The following is a 19,536-nucleotide window of genomic DNA, read 5'->3' as shown; positions in this document are numbered from 1 at the left end:
CGCCCCAGATCAGGGTCGGCAGTGGCGGTGGGGCAGAGCGAAGCTGGCACCTCCACCTTCCATGCCCACCAGGCACCCCCTCCTGCCCCTGCCCACCTGGTCGGCCCCTCACTCACCCTCGCTAAGAAAAGCGTCCCAGACACGCAGCACCGTGGGGAAGGGCAGGGAGCGGGCGAAGAGGCACAGGAACCACTCGGGCAGGTAGAGCAGGGGCCCGACGCCCACCTTCTGCAGATGCTTGTGCACGCGAGGGAGCAGCCGTCGCAGCAGGGCCATGAACACCTCAGCGTCCAGCCGCACAGCCTCCTGCGGCCACGCCCATCAGCACCGGCGGTTGGCGTCCCTAGGCGCCCACCCCCACCCAGCCCTCCCCCCGTCCCTGCCTCTCACCATGTGGGGCCCGTAGTAGCCGGGAAGGTAAACCTCGCAGATCTGGACCAGGCACCAGAAGGCCTCCTGGGGGTGGGCACAGGCCTTGAGTGCCCACCGCAGAGGGGACTGCAGGGTGCGGAAGGGGGCAACAGGGGAGGGCCTAGACAACATCTGGGGTGACTCTAGAGCCAGGAGCCTGGTCTCAGTGCTGCCGGTGGGGTTGGGGCAGGGGGTGGGTCTTACCTAAAAGCTTTCCATTGCCTAGAAAGAGGCCTACCAAGGGGTGTAGGGGTCGGCAATCACAGGTCTCAGAGGGCTGAATTTGAGGGTCGCAGGGTGGGGGCTCACTGGTCAAGGCAGCGGAGGTCCCAAAGTTCAAGTCTTGGGTTCTTGGGGTCATTGGGGTCAGGGATCATGGTCACAGGGTTCAGAATCAGGGGTCATAAGGTCAAGGTGATACCATCCAGACTTTTAAATCATTGGGCCAAAGGTCAGGGGTCAGGGTTCGATGTTCCTGGAATCAAGGTCACTGGGCTTGACGGTTACTGAGATTGGCAGGCATGAGGCCCTGGCTCACTAGGACAGGTTTGTGTGGGACTTGAGGATCCTAGGTCCCGGAGGCCAGGGCTCCAGAGGATGGGAGGGCGGTCATGGTCCAGGGCACAGGATGCCTTGGTCCTTAGATCACTAGCGTTGGGGGTCCAGGGTCTCAGGTAACTGAAGTCAGAGTTCCTGGGGGTGGGCGTCCGGGTCTGGGGCCCCTGCCGCAGGGCTGCGGGCACTCACCTCCGGGGGCAGGTGCATGAGCAGCACGGCGGCCACAGGGCCCTGGGCCTGGCAGTAGCCCTGCTCCGGCCGGTACAGGGTGTAGGCCTTCAGGACCTGCAGGAGGCCCTGCTGCCTGTGCCAGAAGACCCCATCAGGGCCAGTCCTCTGGGCATCCCTCCCGCACCCTCTGGCAGTCCCTGCCCAGGCCTTGGCCCCTCAGGGGCCTTGCTGGGTCCTCTGAGATGCAAAGAGGCCTGGGTGCTGGGGTGTGCTGAGGGTAGTCGCTGTTAGCCACGTATCACCAGTGGGAGGAACAGCAGCCCCTGCCACAATCAGTGAGATCACCACGTGGGGGGAGGGCTGGAGTCAGGGAGGCTTCCCCAAGGTCGATGGGGCAGGAGCTGGAGAGACCACAGCAGTGGCACAGCTTGGGGACTGGGCACGGTGGGGGCACGGCAGATGGAGCCCCCGGGCCCTCACTGTGAGCCCTCAGAGGCCAGGCGCGCCTCTGGGAGCCAAGGCCACTTGAGTAAGTGAGACCTACGTTCTGGTGGGGGTGGGGATGGGAGGCGGTGGTACCAAATTAACAAGATATTTATAGATTGTCTCAAGTTCCATGAAGAAAATAAAACAAAGGACATACCAGAGTGTAGGGGAACGGCAGGAGAGGGCTGTTTAAATACGCTGGCGGCCACTCCTTGAAAGAGGCAGATACGTGGAGCCGGGTGGAGAAGGAGAGGCAGGCAGGGCCCTATCCGCAGGGTCCCAGCCACGGATGACTTGAGGGGTGCGGGCATGGGGAGAGGTGCCAGGCCAAGAGCGGGGGGCAGTCAGGGCAAAGCTGAGCTGGACTCTGGATCTCTGGGGCCCTGCCTGGTACCCTCATCAGTGGCACAGCTGCTTTCTGTTCTATGCGGGTTGTCCAGCGGTTGTGTGGTAGAAATCCACCAGTACATCTACTGAGCACCCGCTGTACGCCCAGTTGGCTTCAGAGTGGGTTAGCATTCTAACCACGGACGTCCAAGTCACTGTGTGCTTGTCCTCCCCTGCACTTGGGCCTCGAGGGTGGCACAGGCAGGGCCCCGTGGAGATGCCCTTGCCCGTTGATAACGGTGACAACCTTAGTAGTCCTGTTGTCTCTTTACACGGCACAGTGGTCACCAGGCCTCACTCGTCCCCCGACTGCCTTTCTCAGCAGACCCGAGGCTGCCAGGGAGGGGCTCTGAGGCTCCAGGAGCAGGCCAAAGTCACGTGCGTGTGCGTGCCTGCATGTGTATGCACACGTGTGCCCTGTGCTCTTAGCTTAGGGGTGAGGAGTTCTGGCTTGAATCTTTCTAGAATCAGAAGCTCACAGATCTGAGCTAGAAAGGCTGTCTTGTTACCACCCAGCCCTTCAGTGGATGGGGCAAGGAGCTGAGGCCCAGAATGAGAAAGCCCATGTGAGGCTGTCAGTAGCCCTTGGCTCCTGGCAGGCTGTGCTGCCCATGAGCATCAGTGGCTGCTGGGACCCGCTGGCTGGTGCCCCTAGATGGCCGACCCGCTCTCAGTCCAGGCAGCAGAGCTGCAGGAGGGTGGAAGGAGTCTGGCCAAGGACAGGTTCGGGCCCGGGCTGAGAGCTGGCCCCACACTGAGCGAGCCCCACCGGCCTGCAGGTGTGAAGGTGCTGTTCCGCGTGGGGCTGACCCTGGTGCGCCTGGCGCTGGGCACCACTGAACAGCGCCTGGCCTGCCCGGGGCTCCTGGAGACGCTCGGCGCCCTTCGATCCATCCCCCCTGCCCAGTTGCAAGAAGAGGTCTTCATGCCCCAGGTGGGTGCCCCTTGCGCGCCCCCTGCAGTGGCCCAGCAGCCCCCTGCACAGCTGGGGAACTGAGGCCTGGAGGAGTAGTCACAGTAAGCACGGGGCTCCATTCTTGTCCTCTGAGCAGCAGAGAAGGTGGAAACCCCAGGCCTCAAGTGCCTTTTAGTCTGCCTCTTTGTCTGTCAGGCCCTCAGCTCTCAGCCACTTCCTGGGGCTGTGTGCTGCCCGCCCTGCGGGGATCTCATCATTTCCTGCCCTCCCCCAGGCTCAGTATCAACTGCTCCCCGCAGGTGCATGGCGTGGCCCTGTCCGAACAGGACCTGCAGCGGGAGATCAAGGCCCAGCTGGCCCAGCTGCCCGCATCAGCATCCGAGCCACCCCCGAGGCCGCAGGCCCGCCTGCCGGGGGCCCCAGCCATCTTTGAGGCCCAGCAACTGGCAGGAACCCGGGGGAGCCCCCGGCCCGAGGTGCCTCGCATCGTGGTACAGCCCCCAGAGGAGCCCCGGCCACCCCGGCGCAAGCCCCAGACCCGAGGCAAGACTTTCCACGGGCTGCTGACCCGGTCCAGGGGCCCCCCTATCGAGAGCCCCGCCAGGTCCCATAGAAGCTCCACCTCCTTCCTGGACACCCGATTCTGAGGGTAGGTCCCACTTCTGAGGGTACCACGGACTCAGGGTCCCCCGATCCCAACTGCCTGAACAGTGGATGCCAGCCTTGAAGTGGGCACCGCACTTTACAGCTGGGGTTGGATGCCTCATTCCTTTCTCATGGACTGCCTCAGGCCTGAGGAGGACGGAAGGGTGCAGAATGGGGTTTGGGGGACCCAGGCCATCCCCCACCCACAGGGCTGCCCCAGTGCCTGGGCCCTTGCACGCATCAAGCTTGCACTGGAGGAGTGTGCAAGAAAGGGCATGGGCTGGGCCACAGGGACCCCAAAAGGCTCATGAGGGCCCTGGAATAAAGTCTGAACAGAAGCCCGCATGGCGTCAGATCAATGCCCTCTACCCGAAACCTTCCACCAGCTGCCCCCTCCTGTTACGGCCCCACCCCTCCTAGTCCCGCCCCAGCTCCCCAGGGCACATGGAGGCTGCCCGTTGGGTGCTGGAAGGTGTTTACCAGCTACAGGGACCAATGGCAAGCTGCAGCACCCAGCCTCTTGGGGCCAGGTGAGGCTCCTGTGCCTGGGGGAGGAGGGCTCCCCCAGTGGACGCTGGGCCCACATGTGGGACTCTGTCTCCTCTTCTGCTCCCTCCCCTTGCTGATTTCAGGAGCACCCCCAGCAGTGGGAGCACTCTATCCCAAGTCTGCCCCCCCACCCCACCCCGGGTCCTAGTCCCGTCCTCAGAGAGAGCCGGCTGAGAACAAAGGCCTAGTGTGCCCGGACAAAGGAGAAAGGCCCCGCCGGCCCTTGCCCCCTCCTGAAACCCCAGCCGCACCCCCTGGGGACTGCCACCATGGAAACCCCCTCCCACACTTGCTAATTGCCCCCGTGGGTGCCCGAGGTGCCTGGGACAGGAGCCATTGCCAGGACAACGGGGCTGTTTCCGAGGCAGGCTCATGTCCCTGCAGGGCCGTCTCAGTGCTCCGCCTCCTTGGGTGCCCTCCCCTGAGGGTGGAGGGTGGAGGGTGGGGGCATGGTCGGAGTTCCCGGAGAAAGTGACTGTAGTCTTGTTTAAATGGTGGAGTGTTCCATCCGCCTTTCTCAATGGCTGTGCTGGAACACGTTGGCACCCTCAGACCCCTGATTCCAAATGGGCTGGTGACAAGTCCACGGCCGCAGGAAGACACTCACTCTGTGTTGTTATTGTTGTTCAGTTGCTAAGTCGTGTCGGACTCTGCAACCCAACCCCGTGACTGCAGCACGCCAGGCCTCCCTGTCCTTCACCATCTCCCGGAGTTTGCTCAAGCTCATGTCCATTGAGTCGGTGATGCCATCCAACCATCTCATCCTCTGTCGTCCCCTTCTCCTCCTGCCTTCAGTTTTTTCCCAGCGTCAGGATCTATATATACTTTCCTCCTTTTAATATTTATTTATTTGGCGGGATCAGGTCTTACTTGCAGTACAAGGGATCTCTAGTTGCAACATGTGGGATCTAGTTTCCTGACCAGGGATCAAGCCTGGGCCCTCAGCATTGGGAGTGCAGGGCCTTAGCTGCTGGGCCCACAGGGAAGTCTCTGAGTATATACTCTTACGGTGCTTACTATGTGACTGGCCCAGTCCCGGGTCCAGGGGCTGACCATCCCACTTTCAAGGAGCCTTTGGTCTGGAGGAGGGACTCACATGGAGGTCCAGACACAGAGCTAAAGTTTGCCTGTGGAAACTGAGTTTGCCAGGAGGAGAGGCAGCTGGGCCCGAGCTTTGCTGCCTATGGCAACCCACTCCAGTATTCTTGCCTGGAAAATCCCATGGACAGAGATGCCTGGTGGGTTACAGTCCAGGGGGTCACAAAGAGTCAGATACAACTGAGCAACTAACTTTCTTTCTTTTGCTGCCTATGGCAGACCCTAGGCTCACCCCGCTCCCGCAGTCAGCCACCATGAAACTGGCCGCCCTCCGGGGGTGCTCTCTCCCCTCCTGTTCCTGCCCACTCCCCCAGTTTCACTCCAGCCCTGATTCTGAGTATGGGGCAGCAGCTGGGCCCCTGTGAGTTAAAGAAAAATTTCTGAGCCCCTCTTCCCTCCCAAGCCCCACCAGGGTGCTCAGTCCCTCCAGTCGTGTCCAACTCTTTGGACCCTTTCTGACTTCATGGACTGTGGCCCACCAGACTCCTCCGTCCATGGGATTCTCCAGGCAGCGATACTGGAGTGGGTTGCCATGCCCGCCTCCAGGGGGTCTTCCTGACCCAGGGATCGAACCCGCATCTCTGATGTCTCTTGCAGTGGCAGGTGGGTTCTTTACCACTAGCGCCACCTGGGAAGCACCCCACCAGGGTACTTGAAGCTTAATAATAACGCCCTCCCCTGCAGTTCACAGACCACTTTCTCAACCCCACCATCCACCCACACACCCTGTCTCTGCAGGTGGCACTGAGAGCCTCTGTAGAGAAAGGGGGACCCGGCCAGGTTGAGTGTCCAGCCCAGGATCACAGAGAGAGGCAGGGCCGGCTAGACCGTGCCTTAGGCTTAGAGCCAGAGTCTGATGGACTCTCAGGCAGGGAAGCAGGCAGGTGGGGGCCTGCAGGGAGTTTATGGGGTCCGCCCTGAACTCCCTGCCTCCCGCCACTCAGCTCTTCTGCTGAGAGGTCAGGGGAGCAGGAATAGCAGCCTTGGTTCCGGGCTGAGAACCCACCCTGAGGCTGGAGGGGAGGCCACGAGGCATTCCCACAGATCCAGACCCTGGCAAGGCGGTCTCCAGCAGGGCCCCTCGAGCCGGGGCTGAGCCACGGCCTTATCTACTCAGAGAAGCGTTTTCTGGGCAGCCCTTCTGCAGGTCCTGTTATCAGCCTGGGAAGCCTGGGCCAAGGGGTCAGGCCAGAAGAGGACCACTCCCTCCTTGTGTGAACACTTCACACACGCTGTTCCCACAGGGCTGCGTTACCCTTATGGCACCCGGGTGCCAGTTAGGAAAAGATGTCCCCCCTCCAGGTACATGCAGCCCTTCAGGACCGCAGGGAAGTGACCACTCAGCAGAGCAACTTTGTGCAGTGAGCAACCTGCACAACCGCATGCAGCCCCAGTTCCCTACACCCCTGCCCGGAAAGGGGCTCCAAGAAGGTCCCCTGCCTTCTCGGGACCCACCCGAGAGCACTCAGCCTGTGGGAAGCAAAGCTGGGCTGGCATCAGCCCAGGGGACAGGGACAGGAATGTGGGGGCAAGCAAAAAAGTGGAAAGGCAGACGGTCCTCTCGTGGTTGGGGGGACATGGTCTCATCTCGACCGCCACCCACCCCAAACGTCCCCCTATCCCCACACTGTCCAGAGGTCAAGCTTGGACTTCCTGTAAAGTCCTGCTCAGTGTGGAGTCCTGTCCCCAGGCCACAGAAGCGGAGCCCAGAACAAAGGTCACCTCTGAAGCTGACTGGGCCCCTTTGTAGCCATTGCCAAAAGCGCCCCTGATCATCGCTAAGAAGCTTCCTGACTCCTAATTTGGCAAAGATGCCCACTCCAGTAAACACCCTATGATGCCCCAACCTAACACCCACCTTCCGGCAGGAATTTTCTTTGTCTTGAGGCTATAAAAATTGGCTATTAACCCACAAAACCTGTCGGCGTTCTCTGCTCTGTCAGGAGGTCGGCCCACTGCGCTCAGTGCCCACTTTCTCTCTGCTCTTTGTTCTTAATAGACTCACTCCCTTCTGAAACGCTCTGTGTCTGGAAATTCTTTTCCAGCCTGCGTTCGGACTGCCTCAACACATAGGAAAGGCTCACTCTCTCTGAGCCTCCGTTTCCTCCTACAAATAGCGGGATAACAGCAGCTCCCACCCCAGCCCCGAGAGCGCTCCGCCGGGGTCATCTTTACGGGGATTACTGCCTAGTGGAGCTGGGCAGTAGCTCAGGCATGGCCTCTCCTCACCTCGCCCCTACCTGCCTCTGCTCGGCCTCGGGTGACCTCCAGGCTCTCCTGGCGTAGACAGAGCAAGACTGCCCTGCCAGCCTGCTTGCCCCCACCCCCGCCGAGTCCCAGGGCTGCTGCAGTTCGACCCTGGTTTTCCTCTCTGTGTCCAAAGGCAGATGCCATCGCAGCTGGTGCCCAGCCAGGGCGGCCCGGGGGTGGGCACAGAACCACGCTGCTCCATGTGCACATGCTCCGGCAGAGGGAGCCCCCAGCTCTGCCGCTCACCAGCTGTGACCCTCGGCAAATCACACCGCCTCTCTGAGCCTTGATTGCCTCATTTATGAAAGGCAGAGAATCACAACTGTTATGGGGTAGGGTTAAGTGAGATACGGAACACAAAGCACTCCGTAGTGCCTAGGACAAGTCACAAAACACTTGCTAACACTATTGCCTTCTGCCAGGTGCCCCATGCCCAGCCAAGCCTGGGCTAAAGGAGGCATCATAATCCCCATTTAAGGATGAGAAAACGGATGCTGCGCTGCTTGTGTTAAAAACAAGACATCAGGAACTTCCCAGGTGGTTCAGTGGCTAAGACTCTATGATCCCAGTGCAGGGGGCCCAGGTTTGATCCCTGGTCAGGGAACTAGATCCCACATGCCGCAACCAAGACCTGGTGGAGGCAAATAAAAAAATGTTAAAAAACAAGAACAAGACAGCAGGCGCAAGATGGAGTCACTGATACTAAGCCCTCCATCACCCAACTGAGACAACATAGTTACTGGCTCTGTTGGTAAAGAACCCGCCTGCAATGCGGGAGACCAGGGCTCAATCCCTGAGTCAGGAAGATCCCCTGGAGAAGGAAATGGCAACCCGCTCCAGTATTCTTGCCTGGGAAATCCCTGTGGACAGAGGAGCCTGGCAGGTTACACAGTCCATGGGGTCGAAAGAGACGAACATGACTTAGCAACTAAACCACCACCACCAATACAGTTCCAGCTCTCCTGGAAAGTCTCTCTTTTAAAGCAGTCAATCAGGAATCACCTGACCAGCCCTAGGGAGGTCATGTACCTGATACACTCCTGCTGATCCCCCCCACCCTGAAACAAAGTGACTTTGCAGGGAATTCCTCGGCAGTCCAGTGGTTAGGACTCGGCACTCTCACTGCTGAAGGCAAGGACAAAAGAATAAGGAGGAGAGAGTGACCTTGCAATAACCAACCCACTTTTTTTCCTAAGTATAACTTTTGTGTCTGCTCCTTTCTGCCTATAAAAGTTTTTCATTTTGTACAACTCCTTGGAGCTCCTTTCTGTTAGCCCGATTCATGACCCGTTGGATAACGCTGACAAGATCTTTAAAATGTGCGCTGCTGAATTTTGGTTTTTAATACGTGTTGTGTCAACGCTCACGCTCTTTGGTGATGTCCATGCCCTCATCCCTCATCCCTTCCGTGGATCTCCATGGAGCTCAGGGTACTCATGCAGCAAGAGGATGGATCTTCTAGGGTGGCCGTGCCTCATTCCAGGAGCCTGGGCCAGCCATGGCGAGGAGCAGAGTGTAGATCTGGAGCAGGGGGGCCCAGAGCAGCCCTGGAAAGCTGGGCGGGGTGCTCCAGATAAGTCACTTCTCCCCCCAGTCCCTGCTTTGGTAGTTGGGGGTGGTCCTCACAGGCTGCTCTGCCTCTAGCTGTAAAAAGGGCTCGAGGCAGCCATCTTTGCCCCCACAAGTGCCACGGGGTCATTAGTCCTTCCCCTCCAACCCCGGGAGGCTCTAGGGATCCACCAGGGGGTCTCTGGAGAGAGGGTCTGTGGGGGAAGACCTGTAACAATGGCCTCCCTGTCCTGGGCGCCCAGCACAGGGAGCTGTGATCATTTCCACCCAGTCCTGGGAGGCGGAAACACACATCATAGGAGGAGGAGATGAAAGGGGAGATGCCGAGGTCCCGCAGCTGGATTGAGGGGGAGTTCACCTAGGCGGACACGCCTGAGGACAGTGTGAATCTCTGGGTGTGTTTTCTGGGGGTGAACATGTGAGTGTGAGCCACACTCTTGCAGTGTGCTTCTGGCTGTTTGGATGGGTGTGTCTGGGGGTAAGGATGTGTGTCTTGGGGAGATAGTGGGTATAACTGTGGGTGTCCAGCGGACCTGAGTGCTGATAGGCAGGGCAGATTGTGTAGACGCCCCCTTTCCTTTCCTGTGCTCAGACCCACGGGAACTCCCGGCCTGGCCACCCCCTTCCCTCCTGGCCCCCACTAGGGCAGAGGGCGTCCCAGGGAACTGCGACTGCCCTCATGGGGCCATCTTACCCAGTGGTCACTACTCTGGAGGGTCCAGAGAGGTGAGAAGGGACTCTGGGGATGTACAGGGACCCCTGTTCCAGAGAGCCTTTCTGGACATGCCATCTGCTATAGGGCAGGGTGCTCCTTGGCAGACAGCTGTGGTTGGGGGTGCTTGGGGAGTTCAGGACTCCATCCAAGGGCGAGGCACCAGACTGTGAGCCCCACCAGCTCTCCTGGGCACTCCACCCCTGGGGGCAAGCCCTGGTACCAGTCTCTGCCAGCTTTCCCTCCCGTCCCCTCCCTCCCCCTCTATCTCTTCCACTGGGGGTCTCTATTTATCCCCCTCTGTCTTTACTGTAGCCCCTAAACCTGTGACTGCCTCGGATGCTTGCTGTCCGTTAGAACCTGGCCCTCTCTTCGACTTACTGTGGCTCTAAATGTCTCCTGTCTGTCCCCCTGTCTGTCACTCTGTCTCTCCCTGGCCTGCCCAGCGCCCTACCTCTGACCAGGTCGGCCGCGCCCACCCCCGCCCCCCAGGACCCCAGGTTGGGATGGGAGGCGGAGGTTTTGGCGGGAAGGGTGGGGCGGGTTCCCTGGCCGGAGGCCGGCGGGGCCTGGCCCCTGCGCCCCGCGCCGCCCCCGCCCGGCACTGGGCATGCCCCGGTCGCTTCTATATAAAGCGGCGCCGCCTGGGCCGGGCGCTGTGCCGCCGCCGCCGAGTCCCGCCGGGTCCGCACGGCCCCGCAGAGCAGCTACTGCGCTCCAGGTACCCCGGCTGCTGCCCGCGCCCCGGGGAGAGCCAGGGAGGGGGCTGCAGGGCAGGGGCCGCGGGGACAGTACCTTGAGCGCCCGCGACCCCCGGGGGGACCCGCGACACTACCTGCACCCCGCCACCCCGCCTCTCCCAGACAGCGCGTGCACACACGGGGGGACCCGGTGCGCCCTGCCGCTGGAAGGGCTGAGTGCCAGGACCCCCAGCGCTGCCGCGTGTGACTTGGGATGTGTGAGCTCTGGGTGCGCCCCCTTGGGGTCCTGGCGTCAGAAATCCCTCTGTTTCCTTGAAGTGGGGGTGGGGCAGCCTTGGAAGCCTCGGAGCTCAGGCAGGAGAGGCACGGTGGCTGCCACCTCTCCACCCGGAGTCTTACTGGCTGGAGGCCAGGTGGAGACCCTGGCTGCCCTGACTCCCCCTCTGTCTCTCTCCCTCAGCCTCTCCCATCAGTCTCAGCCTCTTCACTTGTACCATGGTGAGTCTCCTCTCCTCCCTCCCCACAAAGCCTGAGACCCTAACCAGAGGGAGGGCCCAGAGGGCAGCAGCTAGCCCTGGCACGGCCTGTGCAGGCAGCTCAGCCCCGAGATCAGCTGCGCCCACACCCCTTGACTCCCCACCATGCGCCATGGGACAAGCAGCTGCTGGGGTGCCAGGCACTCCGTCTCTCCCCCATCAGCCCCGGGAGGTGGGCACGCTCCGTGCCCTTTGGCATTCATTTATTCTGCCATGTTCATGATTGCCGTATGCCCTACCCTATTCTAAGTTTGGGGACACAGCAGTGAACCCAGTGTGCGCTCTCAGGGAACGCAACTTCCAAGAGGAGGCACCGAGGCTCAGAATTTGGCACCAGGAAACCGGGATTCGAGTCCAAGTTGGAGGCCCAGACCTCTGCCCTCCCGGCTGCCTGCAACAGGCTGTCTCCCGATGACCGAGGGGATTCTCTGGGTCCAAGCCATATCAGGATCCTGGGGGTGGACAGGGAGGGCACCAAGCAACCCCAAGGCCCAAGGAAACCTCATGACTTGTCCAGGGAGGCCCAGCCTTTTCCCAGAGGACAGGCCCACCTGTGCCCCCACCTGTTCACCCTGAGCCTCTGAGCAGGAGTCAGGAGTCAGCCAGCCTCAGAGGGGCAGGGTATAAGATTTCATGCAAAGAGCGCATTTCCATGACTCAGAACATCTGAAAAGAAGGACACCAGCTTTTTCCTTACTGGTGCCTGGCCCAAGACTGGCCGCATAGCAGATCCTCAGGCCTACTTGGGGAAGATGCTGGGCCAGGTTCACCTACGTATTTCGGTCTCAGCAGAACTCCATAATGGTCTGTGGGTCACTGTGGCCAGAGAGAAGAAAACAGCCCAAGAGTGATCACTTGGTCTATTCGCTCATTTATTCTTCAGTCATCAAACACTCAGTGTGCCAGGGCTGCCTTGATAAACAAAACAGGCAAAAACCTCTGCCCCTGTGAGCCACGCTGGGGTAGACCTGCGCGTGGGCTGACAGGGCAGCGCGTTGCCTTCTGCCCCCACCCCTTGGGGCACCACACATACAGCTTGCAAAGTGCTTCCACCTGCATGTCCCTGCTGACAGGCCTTCACCCTCCAATCCAACTCCATCCTCTTTGCTTCCCAGGCCCAGGTCTGCCCAAGGTTAGGAGACTGGGGGGCTTAGACCCTTGGGTGACTTAATGTGGCCCTTGCCCACCCTGCCCAAGACCCACCACTTCTGCCCCCCTCAGCTCTCCCTGGATCCGCTGGGTCCCGAGTGGGACTGCCCCCTGGGCTCCAAGGACCTGGAGGAAGAGGAGGGCCCGTGGGGCGGGGGCTCTGGCCTGCCGCCCCGGGGCTGCTTCCCTGGTTCCTGGCGCCACGACGTGGGCCTGGACTGCAAGGGCGCCCCCGAGGGGGCGGACGCCCAGGCCTGGACTGTGTACTACTACAGCCTCCTGCAGAGCTGTCTGCAGCAAGCGGGCCTCCCGGAGACCCAGGACCGCAGCCAGGTGCCCCGCACAGGTGCCCGAGGGCTCCAGGGAGGTGGGGGGCAACCTGGGGGGAGGGGGGCACCCTCAGCCCAGCCTGCTTTCCATCTCTGTCAAGGTCAGCCCCTTCCCCCCAGGCTCGGGCTCAGTCTGAAGCCAGGGAGGTGAGGTCAGTCAAACTCCGGCAGGCAGGCGTTTCAAAGGGCAATTGGCACCAGTCAAGTCAGAGATCAAGGCTTCCCTCCCACCCCCAGAAGATCCAGCCCTGGGATTTGCAATCCACGTTCAGTGGAGCCAGCGCTTCTGTCGAAGTGTCTCGGGAGTTGCCGTGGAGGCAGCTAGCAGTTGGGACCCAGGACTTCTCCCTTGTTTTATCTGTTTTCTGTATCAGGCAGCCACAGAAGAGTCTGTGGACAGAGACTTTACAGCTAGAATTGGTGAACATCACAGACTTGGTCTCAGTGTAACAGACTGGGAAACGGGTGCAGCGACTCCTCACCCCGCTGCACAGGGACCAAGGGCCGCACAGAAAGTGGTAGAGCTCAGGATAGAACCCAGGTCTCTAGGCACCCAACCTCCAGCGTCTTCTGGACCAGCTGCGGAGAGAAGGGCAACCTCACAGAGCGGGGGTGGGCAGGCAGCCTCCCCTTCCCTCTCCAGCCTCCTCTGTCCCCTTTACTGTTCTTATCCGATAACTGAGAAGGACCTGGGGGGCCCAAGGGTGAGGCCAGGGGCATGGGAGCAGGGAAAGGTGGGCAGAAAGACAGCAAGGGGAGCCCTGGTGAGCTGGGCGTCATTTTCTTCTCTCTCAAGGCTGCCCTGGGGCCGAGGTGACCTTGTGCATTCTGGGGTCCCCCAGCACCTTTCTGTCCGTGCTGCTGGAGGCTGGGGTCCAAAGCCCGGGTGAGTGCGTGCCCAAGTTCCCCCACCCCCTCCTACGGAAAGGGCAGCCCTGCCCTGGCCCGGCCACATCCCAAAATACCCGCGGACCCTGGCAACAGCCTGCATTCCACTGGACCAGCTGCCCTGCTCCGGAGGCGGGGTCGGGGGGGTGGTTCTGAGAGCAGCTGCCCCCTACAACCCAGGGGCTCAGGTGGGAGGTGGAGGGCATGGGGTCATCAAGCCTTCCCTAGCCAGCAACCCTCCCCTCTCTGCCCACAGGAAACATGCTCCTTTGCCTGTCCCCTGCTTGGCTGACAAAGGTGCCAGCCCCAGGGCAGCCGGGTGAGGCGGCCCTGCTGGTCTCCAAGGCCGTGAGCTTCCACCCGGGGGGCCTGACATTCCTGGATGACTTTGTCCCCCCTCGTCGGGCCACCTACTTCCTGGCTGGCCTGGGGCTGGGGCCTGGCTGGGGTCGAGAGGCGGCTGAGCTCGCCCGCGACCTGACCTGCCCCACTGGAGCCTCAGCCGAGCTGGCCCGGCTGCTGGAGGACCGGCTGCTGACGAGGCGGCTGCTGGCTCAGCAGGGCAACGTGGCCGTGCCAGCTACCCTGGCTTTCACCTACAAGCCACCGGCACTGCTGCGGGGAGGGGATACCAGCCCGGGACTACGGATGGTGGAGCTGAATGGCAAAGAGGGCCAGGAGACACTGGTGAAGGAGGAAGTGGGGGCCTTTTTGCATTCCGAGGCCCTGGGTGATGCCCTGCAGGTAACCAACTCTTGCCCCTGAGCCTGTGCAGATGCCAATGGGAGGGGACCCCCTGAATGGTTACAGGTCATGCGGGGAAGCCGTCCCCAGCTTTGAGCCCCCACCACTGCCCCATCTCTGATAACCGCCTGCCTTCTTACCTCTGTGTCCTCACTGGCTCTTATGGTATGAGTGTCCCACCCTGCAGAGGCCTGGGTAGTGAGGGAGCCGCCTTCCCCTCCCTGTTGCAGGTGGCTGTGAAGCTAAGTGGGTGGCGCTGGCGGGGGCGGCAGGCCTTACGTCTGTATCCACGAGCTGAACAGGACCCAGTGGTGGACACAGTGCTGGCATTGCTGGAGAAACTGGAAGAGGAGGAGAGTGTCCTGGTGGAGGCTGTCTGCCCACCTGCCCGGCTCCCCTTCCCAGGTGAGGGCTGCCTGGGCCAGCCCAGGGTGGAACTTGGCTTGGCCTCCCGGCTGCTCTGTGCTCAGGCCTCACTGCCTCTCCCCAGGCAGCCCTCCCCCCGGCCCTGAGCTGGCCCTGCGGATCTGTGCGGTGGTGTGTCGGACACAGGGTGACAGGCCCCTGCTGAGCAAGGTGAGCCTGGCTCGGATTCAAGTCATGGTCCTGCTGCTGCACCCCAGCTTATTTCCACTGAGCTTCCGAGGACCCCTGGGCAGGGAGGACAAAATTTCGGGGGAGGGGACTTTGGTTGCCTCTGGAAGGCCTCCTGGTCTGACACCCTTCTCTCCTCTCCCACCCATTAGGTACCCCTCCCACTACAGGAGCCCTACCTCATATGCCATGCTGGCTACCAGGGCCTAGGGCTGAATCCTCTTCCCCTGGAGCTCTTGCCCACAGAAGAGACTGACCCAGGGTCCGATATGCTTCAGGAGGGGTCTCCAAGCTGGGGATATCAGGGAGGCTTAGGGATCCTCCTAGGTACACAGCTCTGGGCCAAACTGAGGAGAGATTCAGCCTTGCCCTCAGGGAGCTTTAGGATTGGGCCCACCAGGCTGGCACAGCACCCCCCCCCCCATCCCCCAGCACAGGAGCTGAGGACCTAGGAGCAAGCATACTTGGCTCCCTTAGGGAACAGAGACCCCCAGCTGGGCCTGGACCCCTGGAGAGAATCCCCGAAGGTGGACCAGATGAGCAGTGACAGGGGAGGGTGGTTTGTGCAGTTTAAGTCACACTGGAGGACAGGACTTGTTGAATGTCCAGGGAGGAGTGTGGCGGGGATCGTGGCATGGGGGAGGTGTGCTGGGGGCCGGGGATGGTCCCCGGAGGGACCAGCCCCCTGAAGTCTCCTCCCTGCGCAGGTAGTATGCAGCGTGGGCCGTGGGGACCGGCCTCTGCGACACCAGAGCTCCTTGCCCCGGACCCTGGAGGCGGCGCTGGCCCAGTGCGGCCTGGGGGAGGCCTCGCAGGTGGCAATCGTGCGGCAGCGCGTCAAGGCGGCGGCTGAGGCCGCGCTAGCCGCCGTGCTGACCCTGGAGGCCGGCCTGAGCGCTGAGCAGCGCGGCGGACGCCAGGTCCGCACTGACTTCCTCGGTGAGTGCGGGGCCTCCGGGGATGAAGACGGGCGGAGGTTGGGGGGGGACCTCCCCGGAAGCCCGAAGGCGGCCTGCACTGAGCCCGCGCGCCCTCCTGCCCGGCCCAGGGGTGGACTTCGCCCTGACGGTGGCCGGTCGTGCGCTGACCCCCGTGGCCCTGGCGCTGAACGGAGGCCTGTGTCTGGAAGCGTGCGGCGCTCTCGAGGGGCTGTGGGCCGCGCAGCGCCCAGGCCTGGCGGCCGAGGAGGCGGCGGCTGCGCCGCTGGTGGAAACGATGCTGCGGCGCTCGGCGCGCTGCCTCATGGAGGGAAAGCAGCTGCTGCTGCTCGGCGCCGGCGGCGTCAGCAAGAAGTTCGTGTGGGAGGCGGCGCGCGACTACGGGCTCAAGGTGGGCGGGGCTTTGAGTCCCGGTGGGCGCGGCGAAGGCGGGGCCCGGGAGGTGTTGGCCTCGGGGCGGGGCCTATGCAAGGCGGTCCAGCTTGGGCTTCCCAGGTCGAGCTAGTGCTTAAAGAACCCGCCTGCCGATGCAAGAGATGTTAAGAAACCAGGGTTCCGATCCCTGGGTCGGGAAGGTCCCCTGGAGGAGGGCACGGTACCCACTCCAGTATTCTTGCCTGGACAACCCCCACAGACAGGGGAGCCTGGCAGGCTAGGGTCCATAGGGTCGCGAAGAGTCTGACACGGCTGAACCGACTTAGCACAGAGCCTCAGCGTAGGGGCAACGGCCTATCGCCCCGCCCAGGTTAGAAGTCTCAACTTTTTTTTTTGGCCCCTAGCTGAATTTTGTTCCTGCCGGGAGTAAAGGCCCCCCTTCTCCAGCCACCACGCCACCAGTCCCAAGCCCTAACCCTGTTGGTTTCCCTACAAACCCAGGCCAGACTGTGCCTGCCAGTAGGAGTCGACCAATCCTTTCTGACACCCTCTCCCACCTAGATCACTATCCCCAACCACCTCCCTCCTGCAACTATCTTTCCCCGGGCTAAATCTTATCGGGCTTCCCTGGAGGCTCAGACGGTAAAGAATCCATCTGCAGTGCAGGAGGCCTAGATTCAATCCCTGGGTTGGGAAGATCCCCTGGAGGAGGGCGTGGCAGCCCACTCCAGTGCTCTTGCCTGGAGAATCCCACGGACAGAGGAGCCTGGTGGGCTACAGTCCCTAGGGTCGCACAGAGTCAGACACGACTGAGCGACTAAGCACACAGCAAATATTATCCAGCTCCCAGTTTAAGCACTGCCTCCTCTAGGTTGCCTTCCCTCGCCTTTAGGCGTCTCACCTCTGCACTTTTCACTCAATCTCTATCAAACACGCTTGGAGCGCCTGGCGCTGGTGAACCCTTCTCCCTCAAGGGCTAGGACCATATTCCAGGCCCCATCCCCCTGCCCAGTGCCCCACACAAGCTGATCTCGGCCTGTCGCCGTCCTGTGCTTTCTGCAGCTACACCTAGTGGAGTCAGACCCAAACCACTTTGCGTCCCAGCTGGTGCAGACCTTCATCCACTTCGACGTCACGGAGCACCGGCGGGATGAGGAGAATGCCCGGGCGCTGGCGGAGCTGGTGCGGGCACGCGGCCTGCAGCTCGATGGCTGCTTTTCCTACTGGGATGACTGCCTGGTGCTCACAGCCTTGCTCTGCCAGGAGCTGGGCCTGCCCTGCAGCCCGCCGGCCGCCATGCGCCTGGCCAAGCAGAAGAGCCGCACCCAGCTGCACCTGTTGTGCCGCCGTGGCCCACCCTGGCCCGCGCCCTCCCTCTATGCCGTGCCCTGCTGTCCACTGGAGAGTGAGGCCGATGTGGACAGGGCTGTCCGCCAGGTGCCCCTACCAGGCGTCATGAAGCTGGAGTTTGGGGCCGGCGCAGTGGGTGTGCGGCTGGTGAAGGATGCCTCACAGTGCCACGAGCACTTTTCCCGGATCGCCCGAGACTTGCAGGGCGAGGCTGACCACCCGGGCATTGGGCTGGGCTGGGGTAATGCTATGCTGCTGATGGAGTTCATCGAGGGCACAGAACACGATGTGGATCTGGTGTTGTTTGGCGGGCGGCTGCTGGCTGCCTTCGTCTCTGACAATGGCCCCACGAGGTTGCCTGGCTTCACTGAGACCGCAGCCTGCATGCCCACTGGGCTGGCCCCGGAGCAGGAGGCGCAGCTGGTGCAGGCCGCCTTCCGCTGTTGCCTGGGCTGCGGGCTGCTGGATGGGGTCTTCAACGTGGAGCTCAAGCTGACCGGGGCTGGGCCGCGGCTCATAGAGATCAACCCCCGCATGGGCGGCTTCTACCTGCGAGACTGGATCCTGGAGCTTTATGGTGTGGACCTGCTGCTGGCTGCGGCTATGGTGGCCTGTGGCCTGCGACCTGCCCTGCCTGCCCACCCCCGTGCCCGGGGCCACCTGGTGGGTGTCATGTGCCTGGTGTCCCAGCACTTGAAGGCACTGAGTTCCACCGCCAGCCCCGAGACCCTGCAGGCTCTTCACGACCAGGGCCTGCTGCGCCTCAATCTGCTGGAGGAGGCCCTGGTGCCTGGTGAATACGAGGAACCCTACTGCAGTGTGGCCTGTGCTGGGTCCAGCCCGGCCGAGGCCCGTCACCGGCTGCTGGGCCTCTGCCAGGGTCTGGGCATTGATGGGCCCCACTACCCCGTTGCCTACTTCTTGTCCCACTTCAAATAGCGCTGGGGCCAGAGGGCAGGGGCAAAGTGCTGGAGGGGGCGCTGTGGTACCCTCTGCTCCCTGGAGCTCTCCCGGCCTCTCTTCCTACGGCCCCGCCCCATCCTGGGCTGGTCCACTCCAAGGCCCCAGGTCTTTCCAGAGCCCAGGGCTCTTTCGACACCAAGGCCTCCTGGACTTGAGGGCCACAAGAGAAAGTATCTGGTGAGCCGCCGCGGGGCCTTCTTGCCCTCTCCAAGGCCTCCGTCCAGCCCCACGGCTGCCCAGGACTCTAGCTGTGGAGAAGCAGCACCTGCACACACAGACACACACACACACCCTGCCCCCAGGTTGGTGGGAGTAGGCCCAAACCCAGCCCATCCTTCCCACCCCGACAGGTCTGTTTCTCTTCCTGCTGCCTACAGAAGAGAGCTTGGCTGGCCCCTTGCCTTGAACAAATCCCAAGAAAACCTGAGACTAAACCCCTCATCCTCGTACTCTCACCCCCTCATTTAACAAATTCTAGATAGTTCTAGAGCCTGCTGACAACTTTTGGCAGTGCCCCGTCTGCCCCATTTGGCCTGAGCAGTAGAAGCAGGTGACCTGGAGTCAGCAGTAACCAGCTCCCCTCCAGGCAGACACTATTGCACCATTCTACAGATAAGGAAACAGGCTCGGAGAGGAGCAGCCACTGCTTCAGTGTCTTGCCACTGTGATTGAAGGGTTGAGGACAAGATGCACCATCCAGATTTCCGCTTTTACTGAGCCAAACACCCCCACTCAGCTTCTGGGGCCTGCCCACCTCCTTACCCTCAGGTGTTCCTGAGACAGGTGAACACCCCTCCCTTGCACTCTGCACCTTATCCACCTAGCTCTGGTGCTTTGGCCTCAGGCACTTCTAACTTGCATTGGCAGAGGAGACGACACTCCTGTCCTCCTTCAGGGGAGGCTGCCCTAAGGACTCTTTCCGTGCAGCACAGGAGCTTGGACAGCTCCGCAAGCATCCCTCTCCGAATAAAGGGTTATGGACTAGCGACATGTGCAGAGTCTGGGCCAGGTTTTTGCCACTGGGACAACACTTCTCAAGCGTAGGTAGACAGGGGATGTGGGAGGGGGAAGGAGAGGTAGTTAAGGGCTACCTGTAGCATCTAAAAAGTGAAAGTGCTAGTCGCTCTGTAGTCCGCCAGGCCCCTCTGTCCATGGAATTCTCCAGGCAAGATTACTGGAGTGGGTTGCCATTTCCTTCTCCAGGAGATCTTCCCAAC

The 19,536-nt window shown here is 61.6% G+C and overlaps 5 protein-coding genes across 6 annotated transcripts in view; 3 read left to right on the top strand and 2 right to left on the bottom strand.

Annotated features, from left to right (window-relative positions):
• MACROD1 (MACRO domain containing 1) overlaps positions 1 to 19,536 on the top strand; it is a 194,768-nt gene that overhangs the window by 116,386 nt on the left and 58,846 nt on the right. The gene's annotated exons all lie outside the window — the stretch shown is intronic.
• Positions 1 to 19,536, bottom strand: part of FLRT1 (fibronectin leucine rich transmembrane protein 1) — a 126,198-nt gene that overhangs the window by 82,656 nt on the left and 24,006 nt on the right. The window lies entirely within an intron of this gene.
• LOC108634220 (carabin-like) lies at positions 13 to 1,269 on the bottom strand. The gene is made up of 2 exons (XM_018042915.1): positions 391 to 1,269; positions 13 to 306 (listed from the first exon to the last, which is right to left on the bottom strand). The coding sequence occupies exons 1-2, from the start codon at positions 541 to 543 to the stop codon at positions 109 to 111; spliced, it is 351 nt and encodes a 116-aa protein (XP_017898404.1). The 5' UTR covers positions 544 to 1,269; the 3' UTR covers positions 13 to 108.
• On the top strand, positions 2,793 to 3,917 carry TBC1D10C (TBC1 domain family member 10C; the record flags this gene model as incomplete). The annotated part of the gene is given in 2 exon segments (XM_018042910.1): positions 2,793 to 2,947; positions 3,229 to 3,917. Coding segments are annotated over 2 exon segments (503 nt in total), but the record flags the coding sequence as incomplete, so codon positions are not given.
• CARNS1 (carnosine synthase 1) lies at positions 10,413 to 19,309 on the top strand. 2 transcript variants are annotated; one of them, XM_018042905.1, is made up of 10 exons: positions 10,413 to 10,473; positions 10,914 to 10,951; positions 12,211 to 12,484; positions 13,264 to 13,353; positions 13,612 to 14,099; positions 14,330 to 14,504; positions 14,590 to 14,675; positions 15,401 to 15,632; positions 15,742 to 16,022; positions 17,069 to 19,309. In XM_018042905.1, the coding sequence occupies exons 2-10, from the start codon at positions 10,949 to 10,951 to the stop codon at positions 18,293 to 18,295; spliced, it is 2,856 nt and encodes a 951-aa protein (XP_017898394.1). In that variant the 5' UTR covers positions 10,413 to 10,473; positions 10,914 to 10,948; the 3' UTR covers positions 18,296 to 19,309. The 2 variants fall into 2 exon arrangements, with proteins under 2 accessions (XP_017898394.1, XP_017898395.1); XM_018042906.1 differs by lacking the exon at positions 12,211 to 12,484.

The sequence above is a fragment of the Capra hircus genome, chromosome 29 (assembly GCF_001704415.2).
Source record: "Capra hircus breed San Clemente chromosome 29, ASM170441v1, whole genome shotgun sequence".
Taxonomy (NCBI): Eukaryota; Metazoa; Chordata; class Mammalia; order Artiodactyla; family Bovidae; genus Capra; species Capra hircus.
The sequence above is the reverse complement of the archived record's forward strand: the minus strand, read 5'-3'. Positions and strand labels throughout refer to the sequence as shown.